The sequence below is a fragment of the Pteronotus mesoamericanus genome, unplaced genomic scaffold (genome assembly GCF_021234165.1).
Source record: "Pteronotus mesoamericanus isolate MK-2021 breed Mesoamerican mustached bat unplaced genomic scaffold, CSHL_Meso_final contig_163, whole genome shotgun sequence".
Lineage (NCBI taxonomy): Eukaryota > Metazoa > Chordata > Mammalia > Chiroptera > Mormoopidae > Pteronotus > Pteronotus mesoamericanus.
In genome coordinates, this window is record NW_026555064.1 from 22,020,972 (window position 1) to 22,043,034 (window position 22,063).

The 22,063-nt window shown below is 50.0% G+C and overlaps 1 protein-coding gene across 1 annotated transcript in view; it reads left to right on the plus strand.

The window, feature by feature from the left end:
- The window catches only part of ZGRF1 (zinc finger GRF-type containing 1), a 39,812-nt gene extending 24,017 nt beyond the window's left edge, over window positions 1-15,795 (plus strand). Inside the window, exons 17-29 of the mRNA XM_054562166.1 lie at window positions 197-336; window positions 2,764-2,907; window positions 3,932-4,046; window positions 5,332-5,594; window positions 7,562-7,721; window positions 9,142-9,219; window positions 9,418-9,559; window positions 12,245-12,372; window positions 12,815-12,938; window positions 14,105-14,281; window positions 14,406-14,540; window positions 15,235-15,496; window positions 15,626-15,795. Of these exons, the coding sequence (XP_054418141.1) occupies window positions 197-336; window positions 2,764-2,907; window positions 3,932-4,046; window positions 5,332-5,594; window positions 7,562-7,721; window positions 9,142-9,219; window positions 9,418-9,559; window positions 12,245-12,372; window positions 12,815-12,938; window positions 14,105-14,281; window positions 14,406-14,540; window positions 15,235-15,496; window positions 15,626-15,795 (2,038 nt within the window). The remainder of the gene's footprint in view (window positions 1-196; window positions 337-2,763; window positions 2,908-3,931; window positions 4,047-5,331; window positions 5,595-7,561; window positions 7,722-9,141; window positions 9,220-9,417; window positions 9,560-12,244; window positions 12,373-12,814; window positions 12,939-14,104; window positions 14,282-14,405; window positions 14,541-15,234; window positions 15,497-15,625) is intronic.
- The last annotated feature ends 6,268 nt before the right edge of the window (window positions 15,796-22,063 follow it).

Below are 22,063 nucleotides of genomic sequence, written 5' to 3' on the forward strand. Positions count from 1 at the left end.
AAGTTCTCATCGCAGGGAAAAAATGTGCAACTACGTCAGTGACGTATGTTAACTAGACTTACTGTAGTCATTATCTCACTATATATAGAATTATTATGTTGTACACCTGAAGCTCATATAATGTATATGCCAATTTTATCTCAAGAAAAAATTTGTACCTTAATATTCAAATTCATTTTTGTTACTCATTTTGCAGAAAAGGATTTGATTTTCAAAGAAAACAGTATGGCAAACTGAAGAAGTTTACGGCTGTAAATCCTGAATTTTATAATGAACCTAAAAGCAGACTTTATCTTAAGCTGAGTCGGAAGGAAAGTTCTTCGACTTACAGCAAAGGTGAGTCAGTGCATCATGTTGGTGCATCTCAGCTGCATACAGCTCTGGAAACTATGTATATGTATGCATTTTTTCAAAATTTGATTACTTCTATTTAGTTAACCAAGAACCTTTAATTTCTCCCAGAGCATCAAAAGAGCAGCTTTTGAAGGGACTTTTTTCAGATCCTGTTTTCCTTTTAGTAACAGGACTATGCCGTGCAGGGCGGTCCCTTTCTCAGTGAGCCATCTCATAACCCATCTGTTCAGCTCTCGGTGGGAACGCTCTTTCAGCCGTACCTCCTTCCCAGTCTGTTCCTGTAAATGCCATCGACAGTTCCTCCGGAAGTTTCTCTAAGAGCGCGTGGCCATGTGATTAGATGTTTTACCTTCTGGATGTAACAGAAATACTTACATGCAGCAAAATATAAAACCGGTTTTTGGTTGTGTTGCTACGATTTACATGATGTATGTTGCCTAAGTAATTGAAAGATCTTTAAAGGCTTTGACAGTGGCTTTTAGCTCATCCAACTTTTTCTTTAGAAGAGGGTACATTGCTAATCTGGCAATTGCTCTTTCAGTTGCACACAAATCAGGCTTTGTGCAGGTTTTTAAAAAATTGATATCATCACCAAGAGCAGATTTAGTTGTGAATCAGGTTTCAGTTCCTTCCTGGCATGAATTTCTTCGCACGAGCTTGTGTCCATCTGTGGTTTTTGAAGAGCGCGTCTTCAGGACCCTTTCTTGACTTGTCTGCTGACACCCTGGGCAAATTTTCAGACAACCAAAACTCGAAGTCTCTTAAGTCTCTTCACTTCTTTTCTCCTCGTCTCCTCGTCACTGAGGTTTGGAGCCCCACGCTGAGCCTCGGAAGGTCTAGGGAGAGGACCCACGGCTCTGGCTGTGTGGTGCCTGTGTCCCCGCCCGGAAGCTCTTTCTGTTAAAGACGGCTTTAAAAAGGATGGTTGAGTATAGTGTATATTGTGAATTATGATATAATAGATCAGACCGTTCCTAGAAGACCTTCATCTCCTCTTGGACACTCTTCAGGTCTTTTCACTCCCCAGGCCTGTTCCCAGAGCCCCCACGGATACACTGGTGAGCACAGCTGTTCGTGTGTCGGCCGTGCCTCCCCCAGCTGGCTCGGCCTTCTCTGTCCTTCCCAGGTCACTGTGCGAGCAGAACACGCTCAGCGCGATCGTTTGATTGGCATAAGCATACTGGGACGCGTTTCATTTTTAGTTCTGGGGACGTGGTCTCCGTTACTTCTGCGCGTCACCTCTCTCTGGCTTGTATTTCTCTCCCCAGGACTTCTGTTGCCCAGATGTTAGCACTTCTGAATCTGTCCCCTGGCTTGCTTCACGTTTCTTCTTGCTTCTTGTCTGGGGTTTTTGTCATGTCTTCCTTCTAAATTGCTTATTTTTAAAATGCATCCATTCTTCTGGTCATCCCTTCAGTTATTACTTTACTTCAACTACCATATTTTTCTAAACTGATGATATTGTTCATGTCATTTTCACAGTTTCTTGCTCTCATTTTGCGTTGCTTCCACCTCCCCTTCCTCTTCATCTCTCTACCAGCCTCCCTGGAAATTCCTTGCCCATCTGTTCTGGTGTCTCCTTTTCTGAAGGACTCTAACCTGGTGTGTTTTTCTCTTGCAGTCTTTGTGCCCCTTCAATGTCTCATTACTTTGGCCTGGAGGCTGATTTTCCCCAGGGCATCGGCCATCCTTTCCAGTGATGCCCACGGCGGGGCGGCCCGTCCGGCGCTGCAGTGAGCTCAGGAAGTGGGCCCCGTCCCAGCTCTGCCATGTCCTGGCCCCCATTGTGGGTGGTTTAACCTCACTGTCCAGGGAATAATAGTAACACCTATCTGACATTTAAAATGTCCGTTGACCTGAAATACAGTATAGGTTCCTGTGTTTTACTACTAGGAAAACCCCGCAGACCCGCGCGCCGCCGTGGGACGCGTGTCTAGTAACCTGTCGGCGGCGCCCAGCAGTCGTGCAGGCGCCCCCGCCCCCACCAAGAGCTCCCCTGGTCTGCGGTGCCCCCGGCGCCTGCCCTGGTCGCCCTTGGGGGAGAGGGCGACATGCTCAGGTTCAGCCTCAGCTCAGACCCCGGAGTCTGGTGTTGCCCCCCGTCCTTCGTTGTGCCCGCGCGGCCCCTCTTCCTGGGGCTGCTGGGCTTTTGGGGGTTTTCCTGGGAGTTGGCTGGCAATATTTTTTTTTCTTTTTTCAGATTTTTTTTCTATCATCAGTAAGGATTAATAATTCCACAGAAAACACATGAATGAGATGTTATATGTTCAGGTCCTAGTTAGGGTGGACTCTCGCAGGACTAACCAATTTTGTTTTTTGAGAAATGAGCAGGACTAAGCCTCTAAGAATCTAAAGTAGCTTTGGATTGAGGATAGTTCTGAGCCCTTTAAAAAAATGTCTTTTTTTCAGACGACCTGTGGGTGGTGTCCAAAACCCTGGACTTTGAGTTGGACACGTTCATTGCGTGCAGCGCTTTCTTTGGGCCGTCCTCTGCCAACGAGGTGGAGCTGCTACCTCTGAAAGGCTACTTTCCTTCCCGCTGGCCCACGGACGGTAAGTGTCACCGCATCCGCCTTAATGCGCAGTGAGCGAGAGGAGCCAGGAGACGCCCCACAAACGAGATTGCTGCCTGGCGCGCGCTGCTTCGATCCCAGCCGAGGAGCAGCACCCGCCCTGCCGCCTGCTCTTGTGTCCCTGGAGACGCATTTGACGGCTGACCCTGGAGACACCTCCACGGTCCCAGCCGCAGAGGCATCAGCGCGATGAGATGGGGCCCTCACTTGGGTGTTCTGTTGACGTTGAATTTACACGGCGTGGGCCTGATTTTTAAATAAGAAATTTGTCCAGTAAGTTCTAATTCTCTTGGTTTCTTTAATTCCCATGGCTTGTTATTCTAATAGGGTGCATTCAGTAAAGAAATCGTTTATATTTACACAGAGAAGTTCCTAGACTTTGAGGAGGTCTTGAGAGCAGTCTGGGGGGAGGGCGCGTGACCCCCTGGTCCCCTGGTGCCCTGGCCTGGGCGTGCTGGGTGACACCGGGGGCCAGCGGGCCCAGCCGGCCTGGGCGGCTCCTGTGTCGGGAGCCCGGGTCAGTCTCGGACTCGGGACATGGTCCGTGTCCAGTGAAAGGCTCACGTTTTTAACTTCTGATGTTTCCTGCACCAGAACTGAGTAGTCCCCTTGTGAAGGGAATGTTTTGTCACTTGCATCTGTTCACATGTTGCAGTTGTTTCCTCACCAATATCAGCATCTAATTTCCTGCTTTCCATGTATTTCTATGAAATAATTGAGGAAGAAATGCCACAAAATGCTTGAATAGCACGCAGATGCTACGGGCACAGGACAGGGTGCTTGCTGTCACCGCGGTGGCCCTCCGTGTGCCTGTGCGGCTGTGTGGGGCGCAGTGCCATCAGGCCGCAGCCGCGGCCACACTCAGCGGCGGGCAGGCGGCAGGCAGCCGGCCTGTGCTTGGGGCCTGCAGTCGCGGGCTGCGCCCTCCAAGTTAGTGGGTCCTTGACCGGGTCTCACAGGCCCTCTCCCTCACGCTGAGTGTGTCCCCTCTGTCCTCTCCGCAGCGGTGGTCCACGCCCTGCTGGTCGGGAACGCCAGCACGGAGCTGACCGCCTTGAAGAACCTCCGGGACTGCCTGAACCCTGCCACCCTGCCTCTCACGCAGCACCTGTTAGCCATGTAAGTCTCTCCGCAGGGCCGAGTGCACGTGCAGGAAATGCACATCCCGGAAATGTTGCCAACAAAATTGTAATTGTCTTTCAGAGCCTAGGAGATTACTGCCTGTCGGTAGGTGAAAATTAAAAGAGAAAGGGAAATATGCATTGTTTCCCATCAACCATCCACTCACCCATCTGTCTGTTTATTGTGGTTGGAGCTAATGAATGTTACTGCAAATCTCTTTCCCATTGCCAGGGGATAATTTCTTAAGGAGCAAGAGTGTTGCTTTTTTTATTCATCTATATTTTATGCCACAAATTACTTAATGTTTAAAAGAATCATTTTATAGTATCAAAGTATCATGTACACTTTCATGTTATATATCAGATTTATTCAATTACAGATATTTAAATAATCATTTTACAGCTTGATTCTAGTATGTATATTGGTACTAATTTTATTCTTGACATAACCTATATCTTATTTTTAATTTCTCAAGCACCAAGCCTCCTTTAAAAAATAGGAAGTGATATTTTATTTAATAAAATGACAAAAAAACTAGTTCAAATTTGGAATGTTATGGTCTTTTGGTGGTGTTTCATTTTTCTTACCGCAATGAAGTCCTATGTAAAAAACAAACCAACCCAAAAACATATAATTCCAATGTGTCTTTTTCCTACTTTGAAATAAACTCAATCTTTATAGAACTAAAGCCAATTTATCTCTTGACAGTTTTACCGAAATATTGGCCCTGGCTGGGTAGCTTGGTTAGAGCGTCGTCCAGATACACCAAGGTTGTGGGTTCAGTCCCCAGTCAGGGCACATACAAGAGTCAACCAATTAAGTAAAATAACAAATCTATGTTTTTCTCTCTCACCTCCCTTCCCTCCTTCTCTTCTCCCCGTCCCGGGGGGAGGGGGGTAACCCTGAAAAGAAAAGAAACAGAGGCTATAAGAATGATCTAATAAGCCAGCTTGCGTAATAACGCATGGGCGTCAGTGTCAGTGTGCCACTTAGTAGCTGTGTGCTTTCTGGGAGAAACATATTTACTGTATCTCTAGGTAAATTAACTACTTCCTAATGTTGTAAGATTACAACAAATAATATATGCAATGCTTACCATAGTGTCTGCACATAGTAGGTACCCTACAAATGTTAGTTCTTGTCTCTCCTACCCTCCTCCAAATTAGAGTGCATATACATTTGTGCCCACAAAAAGATATTCCCTGTGAGGTTTGTAAAGTGAATGCAACTATTTCAAAAGCCTCTCATGTTTCTTTGATTTTATTTGCTGCCCTTCTATTAGGCCTTCATCGACTGCAGTTAGCAACAAGAGAGTGGATCGAAGAAAATTCTCCCCTCCAGCCTTCTCACACGCCAGCCCAGAACGTGGCCTGCCCAGCCTGGGGGCAGCACTGCAGGCGGCCAGCGAGGTCGCCCGGGCACACAAGCTGAACGAGGATCAGGCTGCAGCTCTCGCCCAGGTAGCTCGCACGGTGGCATCGCGCGGGCCTGCCGAGGAAGGGGAGGGGCCACGCCCCTGTGTCCCCGCCATCACCATGGTCCACGGTGAGGAGCAGGGGGAAGCGGTCCATGCCTGGCCATGTGTGGCCTCTGTCACCCAGACTCTGGCTCAGCGCCTGACTGCGCGCCAGCCTCTGTAACTTGGTCTGCTTCCCTGTCACCTCCCAGTCAGACGTGGTTCCAGACCAACTCTAAGAGATGCTGTGAACTCACTGTCGTAAACTACCAGCAGCACAGCGGGGGTGGGAAGCGCCATGCACCCGTCCACTGGAGTACCCGGATGTCTGCGTGTCGCTAAAAGGGCGTCACCTCTGATGAGCAGAGCCTTTGTAACTCCTGGTTGGCTCAGCCCGCAGTGTCCCAGCGGCCGCCCCAAACCTCCCTTCTCGTAGCCGTGCTGGCCCCTGGCCCGCGCCCTGAAATTCCAACACAGGAAGTGCAGGTCCACACCACGGCTGCACCCCTGCGTTTGCCATGTTCCCGCCTCTGGGTTCTGCCTCCGTGAAGGAGCTTTACTTTCTCCTCAGAGCTAACACTCCACCTGGCTGGGTCCCCCCTTTAGCGCCTTTCCTCCCTCAGACGCCCAGCGCGAGCTGAGCTGACTTTGTCCTGCTGACCAAGCGAGACCCCCGGGATTCACCCTCAGTCTCTGGCACCAGATGCAGCGCTTCCCCCAGCCTCCCACCCCTGTCCTGTGTGTCTGCCGCGCTGTCCGATGAGTCACTGTCACTTCCCCGTTTCTGTCTTCCACGGCGATTCTCACCAGTTCACGTGGACCCCTCAGTCCGAGCCTCCACCGACCGCCACGGCCCTAGTGGGAGAGACTGGGCCCCAGTCAGCCTCGCGTGGGGAGGGGGAGTGCCCTCCCAGAGCCGGCGCGGGCGGGCTGACCTGGACTAAGGTCCCCGGGGGCCCCGGCCCGATTGATCCCCCCTCCTGCAAATGAGGGCTCCAAATCCTTGCAGTTTGGTCCAAAAGGCACTGTCCTGACTGGTCAGAATAGAGCTGCTGCGATTGGTCAGTTAGGGCCACACAGCTCTGATTGGATGGGGAAAGCCTCGGTCCCGCTGGATGAAGCCAGGAGCTCCTCTGCAAGGGCTGCTCGGCGGCGGGAGCCCGGTGCGCAGGGTGCCTGCGGGGCCCGGGCCGGGGCTGCTGCGAGGCTCTGCTGCCTCAGTGGGGCCTGTGCGCCACCGGGGCCCTTCTTGGTAGGAGGCCTCCTTCTCAGGGTTCGCACTTTGTATTTCCACTCAACTGGTTTTTCCAAAATGTGTTATGATTAAGTCGATTTCATTGTTTGAGACCCGTCAGTAACTTCCCCTGGCCTTCAGGACAAATTCCGCTTTGTAGCCGTACCAAGCAGAGCTCTTGTGACTCGCCCCCAGCTGCTTCCTCAGCCTCGCTCTCGCCGGTTTGCGCTTGGCTCCGTGGGGGGGCTTCGCAGCCCCAGGCTTCACCCAGCCTCTGCCTAGGTGGCCCTTCCTTTACGGGTCCAGATGTCTCACTCTGGGGGACTTAGTTCTGCTCCTTCCTGTTTTTAAGAAGCATTCCCACCTCCAGCAAACCAGAGAGTTCTCTCTTGGATACAATCACAGTGTCCTTACCACGTTAACTACTTCTCAGTAAATCTAGTGGGGTCACATTAGCAGCATTATGTAAGATTCAGGTGTACAAGACCGCCGTTTGATGTCTGTGCGGAACTGCATGCTCACCCCCCAAAGCCTAGTTGCCTTCCATTACTTTCCTTTGACCCCCTTTGCCCACTGCTCCCTCCTGAACATGGGACTTCATTATTGTTCCTTTTCTTGTCTGTCTTCCTAAGGACGCAGTGGTCTTACTAAGAGGTCTTTTCATTATTTATCCCCGTGCTAAGCACATACTGGACACTCGATTAATGGTTTTTGAATAAATCAGTTAAATGAAGGAGAGAGGAAGATAAATTATTTCTTGTGCTTTCAAAAAATGTGTTTATGAGATCCTTTGTATTTTTTCTCTTCCTCCCAAATAATTAGGTGTTTTTGGAGCAGGAAAGAGTTATTTGTTGGCAGTGGTGATTTTGTTCTTGGTGCAGCTGTTTGAAAAGAGTGAAGCTCCTGCAGTTGGAAATACAAGACCGTGGAAGCTTCTAATTTCTTCTTCCACTAATGTAGCTGTTGACAGAGTACTGCTGGGGTGGGTATGACAAGTGCATTTAAGGCTCATGCTTTAGGTTTACTGTTGAGGGAGGCACCCTGCCTTGGGCCCTGAGTGCTGGGTTTGCCCGAAACTCAGGGCCTGTGTCTCCAACTCGAGCAAGATCCAGGAGATAGTAACAGGCTGACTGGCTAGTTTGTAAGTCGGAGAAACTCAAACATCCAACTTACAATTTTGGCACAAGGATGGGGTGCTCGTGTAAAAATCCAAGGTCAGCCAGGAGCACGCAGGGCTGAGAGGTGTGTCCCTGGCGGGGTGCTGAGGGCGCAGGGCCCTGACCGCCCTTCCCAGGGCAGGCCCCAGGGTCGCGCTGGCAGCTGGCAGCCTGGACCGCCGGGCTGGCGTCTTCCCCCGTGACTGAGAGCCTTGCTCGCTTGTTATAAACCAGGGGACCCCAAGCCCAGTGCTCCCCGTACAGCTCGGCCACTGCATGAGAGGCCCCCGCCAGCCCCAGGGGACCGGAGTGGACGGGGTCAGGTTGGCGTCCAGGCCGGGCGCGGAGGGGGCCTGCGGCCAGGGAAGGAGCAGCAGCACAGGGTCGGGACCCCGACGGAGCCAACGGAGCGGCTGAGGCAGGGGTTTGGCTCCGGCAGGAAGGGGCTGATGGCGGTAACCCTGGGGGTTGTGACTTTTTAGAACTTTATTAAAAATGCAGAGACAGCGTTACATAGGATTTTACCAGTATTCTAGTGTTTAATGATCTAAATTTCAACGTAAATGACAAAGTTTGATTAGGAGAAATAATTATGGGTAGGCTTTTTAAAACTAACTTTTATAATTACATAAATTAATGCTAATGGTAAAAATTTGTAGTCTGTACAGATAATTGTATTTCTTTACATTTTTTTAATACGTACACACATTTTGTTTTCCAAACTTGGTATGAATAGTATATATTGTTTTATATCCTGCTTTTAAATCTTTTTAGAAAACATAATTTTATAGCTCTATTATATGCAATGATTTGCTTATACCATTTTAAAGCAATATTTGATCAGTCCCTTCTAAATTTTTCCCATTATGAGTAATATTGTGACAGAGATCTTCAAATAAAAATCTTTGTCTCCGCTTCTGATTTCTTCTGAGGAAAAAGTCCCTGGCCCAGAATAAAAGGCAGAAACACACTTTGCAAGCCTGCTCTTCAGAAAGGCGCTGGGCGGTGCACTGCCCCCACTGAACAAGCCCCCCCGCAAGAGGACGCGCCCTTTAAAGTTCTCTGAAGACCACATTGTGTTAAAACTCTTAGCCGCTTTGCACTGACTTTGAGTTTAAGCATTTCACATAGAATTACATAACTATAAAGCATATTAATGACAATTTTAATAACAAATACTATATGAAACTTTGTTTTATACTCTACTTTCTAAATAATCAGGATCTTACTTTGTAATGTTTAAAGGCTTCTCAGTCTTGGATTCGAAAAATTTGTCAGAGTCGGGAGTGTTAGGAAGATCGCCAAGCCTGTCCTCCCTTACAGGTGAGAACGCTCAGTCCCGAAGGCTGCAGAAAGCCCACGGGAGTATAACAGTTTTATAGACCTCTTACCTTAAATTTGGTTTTGAAGCGTAGAGAAGCCTTATCTTTTTCTTGGTTCACTTAGAAAATCTGCACTCAGCTCTTGGGGCGTGTTCCGGAAGCGGAGTCCAGGGGCACCCTTTTCTGTAACCCTTTGCAGCGTGCATGCTGGCTCCGCAAACGAGCAGCTGAAAGAGCTGCAGGCGCTGATGAAAGAAGACCTGAGCCCCGCGGACAGGGTCCACGTGAGGAAGGGCATCGAGCAGCACAAACTGGGGACCCACAGGACGCTGCTGAGGCAGGTGAGGCGGCCTGTTCTTAGGGTGCAGAACCGCCGGGGTCTCGCCCTCCCTGCGGCCGGGCCGTGTTCCCGGGGAGGAAGACAGTCCGCAGGTCGCCCGCGTTTCACTGGGGTGTGAATCCGGGAACAGATCCAGCTCACCACGACTGCGTCTCCTTTTCTCTTTCTCCCTATTTATCTTTTTTCAGTCTTAAAGAGGAAAGTGAAGAGGCGGGAATATAGTCCTGGCAAGTTAAAGGAAACTTGATTTTTTTCCTAGGGGAAATAGAGGGAGAGAATGTCTGTCCCTGGGCAGAATATCCAAGTGACATTTGCCTTTGATGCTCCCTCAAAAGCCGGGCCTTTCCGGGTCGTCTGTGCCGGAGCCCAGGAGGCCCGGAGACGTGTTCCAGGCATCGGGAGACAGGACGGGGCCCACGGGGCTGGCTGCGCCCGCAGCTTCGTCTCCTTCCTCACCCCCTTGGGGCCCAGGGCAGCGGGGACCTGCCGGGAGGAGGCAGCGGCCGCGGGGGAGCATGAGGAGCGGAGGGGCGCAGGGGAAGACGGCTGGGCCCGCACACAGGGGCGGTCGGCCCACCTGCAGCCTGGCAGCCTTGGCCGAGGTAACAGACAGGGCTCGGCCCTGCGGGCCCGTGGGCGGGGCTTGTTCTGGGGGCCCCGCCTCTGGCGGGACAGTCCCCGGAGCGGGGGCAGGAGTGCGGCGGGGTGGGGGCAGCCTGACTCTTGGGGAAGGTGCTGCGCCACAGCCGCTCCGGGCCCCCCCCCCGGCCCCCCCGCCCGTCGCCCCCGCAGCGGCGGGTCCGGAAGCCCGAGGGCTTGGCAGGCTGGGCTCAGTCCCCGCGGGCCGCGGACCCCGCCGGTGGAGACGCAAGAAGAGCTGGTAGTGGTTCCTTCGGTGTTTTCTAGGGGAGAGCCCAGCTACTGTGAGGTGTCGCTCGCCGGTCTCACCTGTTCACAAACGAAAACTCTTTCGGGGTAACATTTTTAAAGTTTAACAGATTTCCAGGTACACGTTTAGGCCTGGTACGGTCCTCAAGTGACACCTTTACAGTGATACTAATTTTAAAAGATGCTTCATAGTTAATTCCCAGCTCAATAATAAAATCTATTTTGCTGTCAGAATCTCAGCGATATTATAAAAGATACAAATAATATAATTTTTTGAAGAAAAAACTTACTTTCTTTTGGTTTTTATATTAGATATTTCTGTAAATTAAAAAAAAAAAAAGCATTGCTTCCTGATTCACAACTGTGGGGCTGTCCTCCTGAGGCGGTTTTTGTCGGGTTCAGTTACAGACCCTGGCGCGGAGTGACGCTGCAGAGCAGCAACGAGCAGTGTCACTTGCTGAAAGGTGGCCTCTGCTGGGACACTGTGTTTACTTACTTTTCTTTTTAAGTTTCTTTTTTTTAGATTTTATTTATTTATTTTTAGAGAGAAGGGAAGGGAGGGAGAAATAAAGGGAGAGAAACATCGATTGGTTGCTTCTCTCACGTGCCCTGTCCAAGCCGAACCTGTGACCCAGGCATGTGCTCTGACTGGGAATTGAACTGGTGACCCTTCGCTTTGCAGGGTGACACTGAACCACACCCATCAGGGCTCTGCTCGGTCATGTTAAAGGGACTGAATGGTTAAAAACTGGAGGTTCTAATATGAAAGTGGCTTTCGGATTTTTGTTTTGTAAAGAAGGAAAACCTAACTGACAGAGGGCTGTTGTATGTGATGAATGTTACTTGTCATTTAAGAAAACAAAGTGTTTATAATATTTTCCCATTCAGAAGATCTCTAGAGGGAGTATTTAATTGTAAAATGTATTTTTGTCAATCACATTTGTTGCCAAAAGATATGGTTTGTATGGACTGTTCTACTACCACAAAGTGTAATTATACTTCAGATTGTGAGAAGAGAAAAGAAATGTGTGCACACGTGTGTAAAACATGCACGTATATGTGTATATGTGCGTAGTTATGTGTATATATGTAAATGTGCTGGTGTCTAGTTACATGTGTGCACACATGTATGTGTAAAGGTGTATGTATAGTTATAGATGTGTGTACATATGCATGTGCACGCACATCGTACACACATGTGCATAGACCACATCCAGTTAGAAAATTCATGAATTTTCTTCTTTTTTAGATTTTGTTCCAGAGATTACATATTAGCTTTTATCAGGCTTTTGCCTTGAAAATAATGCTACCCTGGTGTAATATTCAGGTCTGTAAGACTCGGATAAACTCACAGCTGTTGCGCAGCCACCCGGAATGCGCTTCTCGGGAGGCCGCAGGCACGCCAGGCAGCTCAGCCAAGGCCGTTTGTCAGCGCGTCCAGCGTGCGCTGCGGAGAGCCGTGGCCTGGGCTGTGTTTGTGCCGCCTCGTCAAGGGGGGCAAATGATGTGCGTTGCCCTTGACATTTTTTAAGTCCTGGGTATTATAATACCTTCCTTCCGGGTGTAAAAATGAGCCTTTTGTTCTTATTAACAGACTGTGGCTTAAGTCGCTGCGTTCTGGGATTTCCACTTCGCCCGTGGGAGTCACGACCACGTGGCTTCAGTGACCTGTGGGGATCCTAGTTTCCCATCGCCAGCAGTCACCGCGGACACGTTTTGATTTCACTACAAATCTTAGGGAAACACACCCTCTCGTTTTCTAAGTAGCCGACGACCACCACGCCCTCCTGTCCTGCAGGTCCGTGTGGTCGGAGCCACCTGTGCGGCCTGCCCCTTCCCCTGCATGGACGGCCTGCGGTTCCCGGTCGTGGTGCTGGACGAGTGCAGCCAGATGACCGAGCCAGCCTCGCTGCTGCCCGTCGCACGGTAACCACGGTCCTTCCCAAGGCCTGGGTGTCACGGCCTCTCCGAACACTTCCTCAGTCCAAACTCCTGCCGAGCGTTCGTGACAGTCGTGGCAGTTCAAGGACTAAACTGATAGTTTTTACGAACGCAGAGGGAAGCTCCTAGGTCCATATGCATAGCCCCTGAAGCTCGCCGCCTCCCCATGCGTGTTCTGTAGAGTGCTGGGCCCACGCGGAGGCCGGGGCACGCAGTCCACTTCACGTGGAAACACACACAGTCACACCGAGGGTTTCTTCACTGCGTGGCTGCTGTGCCCTTCAGTGCATGTGTCGGCACGATTGGGCCTTGTTTTCAGGGGGGTGGTGGGGGCTGAAGCCTTTGAAATGCATTTTAGAAAATTGTGCCGTATGTGTCAGTGTGAGCTTTTTCTGTCGTTTGGACTAACTTGGAATCCTGTTTTTAGGTTTGAGTGTGAAAAGCTGATTCTTGTTGGAGATCCCAAACAGCTTCCTCCCACTATTCAGGGATCCGACGCAGCTCACGAACATGGATTGGAACAAACTCTTTTCGATCGACTTTGCTTAATGGTACTGCTGCTAACCTCACGCAGAGCCACTGACTGTGGCACCCTGTGTAGGTTGATGGAAAATGAAAATATTTCCATCAATGTAATTGGAGTTGTTTAGAAGCACTCATCTTAAAGATTAGTAGAACCCCGTAATTTAAATGCCCTTTATAAAATGTCTTTTTCCTGTGTGTTTTAGGAGTAGGTAGAAAGTATATTGCTTTTGTGCTAAAATAAAACAAACAAACCTATAATCTATAAGCTATGTCCCCTGTCTTCCCCACATTTAAATTTTTTTAAATGAATCATTGCTATATTTTTAAATGAGGCGATATTCACAAGACATAAAAGTAACCGCCTTAAAGTGAGTCGGTAGCACCTGCAGCGTCCACGGTGCTGTGCAGCCGCTGGCTGCCTCTGTGTAGTCCCCAAACATCCTTGTCCACCAGAACCCACCGCACGTGCCCGGCAGCGCCAGCCCGCCCCTCCGCCGCCCTGCTCCTGGCGGCCGCCCGTTGGCGCTCCGTCCGGGTGGGCCGACCCGCCCGGACTCTTCATCTCTCGCAGCCCCACAGCTTCCCCACCGTGCAGCCCGGAACCACCCCGCGTGGCCTCTTGTGTCTGGCTTCGGTTGCCTAGCACGTGTTTGAGGTTCATCCACATCATGGCACGTTAGTACTCGGTTACACCATAGTCGCCCCTTATCCGAGGGGTGTGCCCAAGATCCCAGTGGACGCCTGCAACTGCAGACCCGAGCCCCATGGACGGGTCACCTTGCAGCTCCTCTGGGGCGCGCCTGAGCCAACAGCATCACCGCTCTTGCGCTTTGGGGCTCTTAGAAAGCCAGGGCGACAACACGGTAACACAAGCCCTGCGGTGCCGTGACAGCCCCCCGACACAGGCTGAGGGGCTGACGGCAGCAGCGTCCGAGGGGCGGGCGCGCTGGACGCCGGGAGGGCTCAGCCGGGCGGGGCAGGTCGGGGTACGAGGTTCCACCGCCCCGGTTCCTGCACAGCAAGTCTGAGGTCCGGCGTGGGCGACAGTTGATGATTTTGTGGTGTGATAGTAACTTACCATGATGGTATTTTTAGTAACTAAAAAATGTATTTACAGTTTACCATGTTTGTAATTCATTTACTGACAGCACAGTGTGGCAACACTTTAAATGTCTGCCTTTAAATGTCTTAGGGTCACAAGCCAGTGGTGCTGAGAACCCAGTACCGATGTCACCCTGTCATCGCTGCTGTCGCTAACGACCTGTTCTACGGCGGCGGCCTCAGGAACGGTGTGTCGGAGACGGAGCGGAGCCCGCTGCTGGCGTGGCTCCCCACCCTGTGCTTCTATGACGTGCAGGGGCAGGAGCAGGTGCCTGGCGTGGCCTGGCTGCGAGCGAGTGCCGGCTCCGCTTTGCGGCTGCTGTTTGCGTGATGCCCTCGGTCTCCCCCGGCCGTTCTGGGAAATGTCATCTTGGGTCTGTTTTTCGTTCCAGACTGAAGGAGGGAACAGCTTTTACAACATGGCAGAAGCCGCCTTCACGCTGACGCTGATTCAATCACTGGTTGCCGGCGGAGTGGTGGGCTCCGCGATCGGGGTCATAACGCTGTACAGGGCCCAGGTGGGCCAGGTTCGTGCTCGTCTCTGACTTGATTGGGTGTTACAGGGTGTCATTTTCTGTCACAGGCTTTGACCTTATATTTGTAATGGTTTGGTTTGGGCCTGGAGGAACTTTTGGGGCCATAATTAATGTATTCCAAAGGAAACATTCTGATGTGTGCCTGGTCTGGCTTCTTTTCTGTATAATTAAATGTAAACTTAACAAGGTTTAATTAAATTCAGTTTACAGCTGTTGGGGCAAAAATGCAAATAAACAAATTAGAGGGAAGAAAATGTGCTGTGTGCTTTGTGTTTTGGGACAGATGGGATTGAATCTGTTTTCCAAAATATTCTCCCATTATTATTACATTCTATCAGTAAACCAAAGATAGATACCAGATACTAATGTGTATTATGAGCCAATGACTTATAACGAGTTTTTTAGTTTTAATTTTTTAGTATTTTTAATGTTTCATTACTAGTGTATTAATTCTAAATTGGCTTATCCAAACAAGCTTCCCTGCATCAGATAAGTCAACACTTTTCAGCTTGTTCCATGGCTTATATTGTCACTTAGTTACTTATTGGTCATTTTAGAAACGAGGCAAATACATGCAGGCCTAGAAAAGAGTGAAATTCCCGCTCTGGTTAAGCTACAGCAGCCTCCGCAAGGGCTCCAGCTTCGTGCCCTGGCCCCTGCGCGCTGACCGTCCTCTCCCCCACAGCTGTGCCACTTGCTCAGGGCCGTGGCCTTGGACCAGCCCAGCCTGCGGGCCGTGCAGGTGTCCACGGTGGATGCCTTCCAGGGGGCGGAGAAGGAGGTCATCATCCTGTCCTGTGTGCGGACAAGACAGGTGGGCTTCATCGACTCAGAACCGAGGGTGAACGTGGCCTTGACCCGAGGAAGGAGGCACTTGCTGATTGTGGGGAACGCGGCCCGCCTGCGGAAGAACCGGCTGTGGGGCCGTGTGATCCAGCACTGTGAAGGTGAGCCGCGTGCGGTCCGAGCCGGGCGTCTTGAATTCACGCTGGACCAGGGAGGGCCGCGCTGATGGTGACTGAAGGGTGGTTGGGGCCGCTGTAAAAGTCGCCACCTCGCGGCTTTTCTCTTCTCAGGGAGGGAAGGCGGGTTGCAGCAGGCGAGCCAGTGTGAGCCGCAGCTGAACCAGCTCCTTAAAGAGCAGTCTGAGCACCAAGCAGAAGCAAAGCAGAAGAGGAGGAGAGAGAAGGGCGGACCTGGAGACAGAGCCCACCTGCAAAAGGGCGCAGAGCCTTTGGATTTGTAGAAACTCAAGTTCATTTCACACTGTGCATTTTTCATGTTTTTATTACCCCAAAACCCTTGTTATCAAGAAATACTTTGATATTTCAATATTAAATACATATGAAAATTTGCTCTTCAAAAGAGTATACATTACTTTTATTAATACAGACAGATGTAGAAGGTAATATGAAATTTCACTAACAAAAATTGTTTTGTAAATAAGAATTCTGCTAGAAACAGTTATCAAGGGGCAGGGGGAAAGCCTTCATGACTTTTTCAATGGTATCTCAGAGCTAAGTGAGCGTCTCAGAAGCTCATCTCTCAGAGCACTCGCCACAGCCTCCTGGGGGACAGCTTGCCGACTCATAAGGAGAACGTCTCTGCAGTAAAACCTGTAACCAGGATGGGAGGCGGGGGAACACCGGGAGCCGGCCCCCAGACGCGGCCGCAGGCCTGCCGGGCCAGCAGACGCCCCGCCGCCGCACTGCCTCTGGCTTTCTCCTGCGGGTTTGTTTGCCTAGCGATTATTGGTGTACAGAGTATAGAATGGCTTTCTAAATTTTTTATTACAAGAAATATATTCTGCTTATAGGAAATCTTTGTTAATTTACTGCCTCTTCTTTCTATGCTTATATTCTATGTTGAGTACCGTAAACAATGTGCTGGGCCATGTAGACATTATTAACAAGGGAGCATCCACTCATCCTGTGCGGAAAAGGGGCGCGGGCTTGACGACAGGCGACCTCAACGCCGGCCTCACCCATGGACAAACCTGCGCTGCGAGCCACTCAGTGTTCATTTTAGAGGCGTGGGGAATCGTCTGACTGACTGACTGTGCGCTAAAAGCGACCAGGCTACCTCTTTGAAACCAGCAGACGGGACTCGTTTCGCGAGCCTCGTCCCGCGCCCCACGCGGGTGCCCGGGGCCCGCGTTCGGCCGACCGCCCGTGCGCACCGCCGCCTCTGGAGCCGGTTCCGGCCGCCGGGCCAGTCTCGGGGCTGCTTTCCCGGAAGCGTCTGCACAGGACATGCTGGAGGCTGTGGCGCGCGGGTGGCGGGTCCCCAGCGCTTTGCTGTGCTCGGTCGTCAGAGGCCCGGGGAGAGGAGCCAGGGGCCGCTGACCCCTCGGAGGTAAGTGTGACGGCGCCACCCCGCGGGGGAGGCCGAGACCAAGGGGCGCGGCGTCCTGCCGGCCGAACCCGGAGCCGTGGCGCGGCCTTTACTGGCACAAAGGAAAAGGCCGGCCAGTACGGGATGCGAGATCTCCAGACTCCCGGAGAACGCCTGCTCTGTCCTCACATTTCAAGGTTGGGAAGACACAAACTGAATTTTTAGGAGTATCCCATTCAATAAACAACACACATTAAAATTCCTCATGATTTTACGCCATGCTCCAAGTGACAATGCCGGTTTTACCGTGAGCGCTGTTGCCTCTCTCTCCATAGCAACGACGTTAAAACGGCGGAGTCCCCTGTGTGGTCTGTGACGCGACTACGTAAGAATGTTCCAGGTTTTGTCTGTGGGAAAGGTCTATGCATCACCTATAGGTAGAGTGAAATTTCCAGGCTTTAATCTATTTGTTGGTTGCCTTTGCTTTGCAGGCCGGTTAGGTCTTTTTTCAGAATTCTTTCTAAAGATCACCCTCATCCCTAGTGAGGACGGGCCCTTTCCCCGTTTTCTGAACGACGCAGCCGAGGGCCAGAGCGACAGCAACCACGCAGGCGGGGCCCAGGCCTCCCTCAGGCTCCTGGCCCAACCGCCCCCGCCCCACCGCCGCCGGAGTCGGGTCCCCAGAACTGCGGTCCCCACGGGCCCAGACGCTCAGTCCCGAGGAGTTACTTTGGTCAATTTATTGTGTAACAATTTGTTAACTATTTATTTATTTGCACAGCTTCTATACCCCAGTGAGTATGTCTCACTCCAGAAAAGCAAGGGTGGACTTTCCTTGGAAGGTCTACATTTGCTGCCAAAAGATCCAGTTTGCTACTTACTGCACAAAAACTGATTAACAAAAATGTACTAAAAGCTAAGCTGGTGATTCTTCTATTATCACAAATTGATTAAAAAAATAATACATTTCATGCTCATCTCCATAGCCTGCCCCATCCTTATAAGCATACATTTCAATAGTTGAGTTACTTGTGGAAAGTTGCAATTTAAAATCTAAGATTGTGAAGCCCAGCATGAAACTTCATAATAAAATATAACTTTCGGTGTTCTTTAATATTTAAACAAAAAGAGCATTTGAGCTGTAGATGCCAAAGCAAATCCCAAAGGCTGCCTGCCCTTGACTGTTTAATCTAAAGACAGCTGTGAAATAGCTTTGTGCTAACTCAATTCCTTTATATTAAATAAGAATAAAATGGAAATTGGTGATTTACTTGACAGATATTGGACCCTGAAAATTAAATAATTGTTCTAAAAACATTAGCTCAACGCAGATTTGAAATGCCTGCTTTATAATTAGTCATGAGCAAAACCTATGTTTACTTCCATTGTGTTTTTTGTTTATATTTGTGTGACTTGAGTATAAAGTAAAGGAAAAACACAACCCACACATCTCTGCCGCCTCTGAGGTCCTCTTACCCTGAATGCTAGTTAAGTTGGTATTTTTAAACTCTGTTAGTCTTAGTTATGGGTTTCGATACCATTCTTTCTAATTGGGCAAATCTGGTCCAATTTGTGTATGTGTGATTGTGTGTGAATGTATTGAGTTGGCAAAACAATTCCTTTGGTTTTTTTCCATACAATGGCTCTAGTGATGCTTAGGTGTCTATAACCTCATTCAAAACACTTTTGTTTGTATTGTGACAGCTGTCATATCAGCGTGCATTTTTTAAAAATTGGTGAATTTTTTTGTAGCCATTTTAATATGAAAGATGGAAGAAAGTATGCAACATTTTTGGCATAGTATTCTTTAATATTTCAAGAAAGGCAAAAACGCAACTGAAATGCAAAAAAGGATTTGTGCATCGTACAGAGAAGGTGCTGTCAAAAATGATTTGCAAAGTTTTGTGCTGGCGATTTCTTGCTGGACGGTGATGCTCCATGGTCAGGTAAACCAGCTGAAGCTGGTAGTGATCAAATCAAGACATTAATTGAAAACAACCAGCGTTCTACCACACAGGAGACAGCTGACATACACAAAATATCCCAATCAATAAAGTTATTGGTGAACATGAAAAATGTGCCTTTTAGCAAATGGACTTTTTGGCCAGCACAGTGTGTGTGAGATTGTGTGTGAGCGTGCGTGTGACCAGATGGCATCTCCCACTGGCCTGGGACTCAGCTGTGGCAGGCCCAGCGCTGTGAGTGGAGAGGAGCGGCCTGGCCCACGCGGGGACGTCCCTGGCCACGGATTCAGGGCATCAGGTGACGGGTCATGAACAGCCAGCCGCCCAGGGCAATTGCTGAGTCTAGATGTTGTGTGAAATTTGCGTTTCAGTCAGGCTGGGCAGCAAGCAGTCTCCCTGCTAAAGCCCTTAGGCTACCAACCATAGTTGTTTAAAGTCCCTGGTTTGATAATTACACTGAGCGGCCAGGACTGGCTCCCATGCTGTCTCTTCAAGTTGTGTGTTTTGTCTTTCGTCTCGGAAACACGATTCAGCAGGAAAAGGATGAGCTGCAGCTGCAGGATAAATCTGTCCTGACTCGAATTGCGCTGTTGCTGGGACAGCAGCGGTGGCTTCAGTAAGTAGTTTACTCTGCACGCACACAAGTTTGGGGGCGGAGTCGGGGGCGCGGGGCAGAGCAGCTGAGGGCCTCTCCCAGGCTGGGGTTGGGGGGTAGGGGGGGCGGGGCAGCTGCTGCTCCCTCTTCCCAGAAGCAGGAGGAGGGAAGAGGGGAGAGGGGGCCATGCCTCTACCTCTGGAAACCTGAAAGTGAGCAATGCCACGTCTGCTGACACCTCAGCGGCCAGAGCTGGGCTGGGCTGGCCACTCCTAGCACAAGGACAGTGAGAAGCATCGTCTTCCCTGTGGGCGGCCCTGCGCCCCACTGAGAGCGGGGGTCCTGTCACTAGCCGAGAACTGGCCAGCAGAGGCCCCGTAGTCTCTTCCCTGGTAGTGTCCCATTTGGGAGGCTCCCTCCCAGCGCATTAGGTAGGAGAGGCCTATTTCCAGGAATTGTTGAAGGACTGGGGTGGTGGTGTTTCTGTCATTTTTGGGGTGGCTCCCAGCCTTGGGCAGTGCTTCGGATCCGGGTATGGGTGTTCGTGGGGACATGGGTTCATCGTGGCTGCTGGTTTTGTGGCATATTACTGTGCTGTTTGCAGTTATGTGTCTGATGATACTGGTTTAACATAGTGGTTCAGAAGTACGACACTATTTGTTGACACGTAATGGCAGCCAAAGGACACTGCCTAGATTTCTCTGCACACGGAACAGGAAAGTGGTGGAGCCCTGACCCATGTGGCTCCGTCAGGTCAAGCGCCATCCCATCACCGAACGGTTGCAGGTTTGACCCCCAGTCAGGGCACGTACGTGGGCTGCAGGCCCAATCTGTACTTGGGGCACGTACCAGTCCTCATTCTGGGTGTGTATGGGAGACGACCGATTTGTGCTTCTCTCTCGCATTGATGAGTCTCTCTCTCACCTACTCTCTCTCTGAAAGCAGTGAAAGAATGTCCTCAGCTGAGGATAAAACAGTGGTGGACGTCATCACACCATGTCTGGGGGTGTGGAAGGCACCCAAACTTGGAGTTTTCAGTGGCAGTTGTTTGGAACTTGTGTGGTGAGTGTCATTAGGTAGCTTAAAATATATGTATGTGTGTATAATTTATCACATCAAATTAATACTAATTTGGATGGAATTACCTGTATAGTTGTGTTTGCATTTAATTTGTAAACTTGGTTGGTTTTCGTGATTGCGTAAGAGATATATAAACATCAGGGATTTACACCAGGGTTTATGTTTGTACACCTCAAACAGTAGGAACAGCCTCTGCACTGAGGGACCACCGAGAACCGTCCTTTTCAGGAGGGCCGCCACATTGCTCAAGGAGAGGGCGCAGGCTGGGTGCAGAGACTGCCGTCAGCGTGGACCTTGGGCAGCAGTCTCATTTGTGGAAGTGGCGGTGTCGTCCTTGGGATTTGTGTGGGGACCGAACGGAACACTGAGAGTTCCCAGCTGGCCCGGTGGTGGGCCACCAGGGTTGGTCTGCTTCCCTCTACACAAAGGGGTAGCTTGGCCAAAAGTCCCTGTGGTGTTTTCCATAAAATAAAAGACGCATTTTTTCACGTTCACTAATAACTTTATTGACTTGGATAGTTTGAGTATGCCGGCTGTCCCCCATGTGGTAGAAGGTTGATTGTTCTCAGTGTCTCAATTTGATCACTACCAACTTCAGCTGGTTTACCTGACCATGGAGCATCATCGTCCAGCAAGAAATCTCCAGCACAAATCTTTGCAAACCTCTTCTGACATGTTTGATCAGTCCCAGAACCATCTCTGTACACTGCACAAATCCTTTTTTGCATTTCAGTTGCATTTTTACCTTTCTTGAAATATTAAAGCATAATATGCCAAAGATGTTGCATATTTTCTTCCATCTTCAATATTAAAATGGCCACTCAAAAATTCACCAATTTTGATGAGTTTTTCCTAAATATGACAGCTGTCACATACAATTTGACAAAAGCGTTTCAAATGAAGTTAAAGACAACTAAGTGCTAGTAGCGCCATCATACGGAAAAACCAAATGAACCTTTGGCTAACCCGGTGCAACCTGGTTTTGCTGTTGTGCTTGGTGCTGCCCAGATGCAGTTGAGGATGAGCGCCCCGCCCACCCCCGGCGCTGCCACCAGGTAAGGGCAGCTTCTGTCAGCAGAGCCAAAAGCCTAAAAGCGTAGGAAAGCAAAGCTCAACATGTTTAAGAAGAATTAGATGCCAAGAATTTCCTGCCAGCAAACATTATTAAATAAGGGAATGTATTACTTTGAGACACTGGGAAAAAAGCATTCTTTAGAAATCCATCAAAACTCTATGATGTGAACTCATCCCTGGGAACATGAGATGTGATTTACGCAGAATATAGAAAATCACACCGCTGGGAGCTCGCCCTGCATTGCGCATCTGTCTGTTCAGCCAGGTTGCACTGCAGAGCGTTAAGGGGAAGGTTGCAGCCTCCCAGCAGCGGGCCCGGCCTCGGTTTTAACGGTGGGCAAGCGCTGTGACCTCCCAGCCCTCTGCAGCCGTCGCTGACGTCCGAAAACTTACTTCCAGTCGGTGAAGACGGCAAAAGACAGATGGACTGTGCTTTTACAGCAATAATTTCTGATTGTAAATGTTCC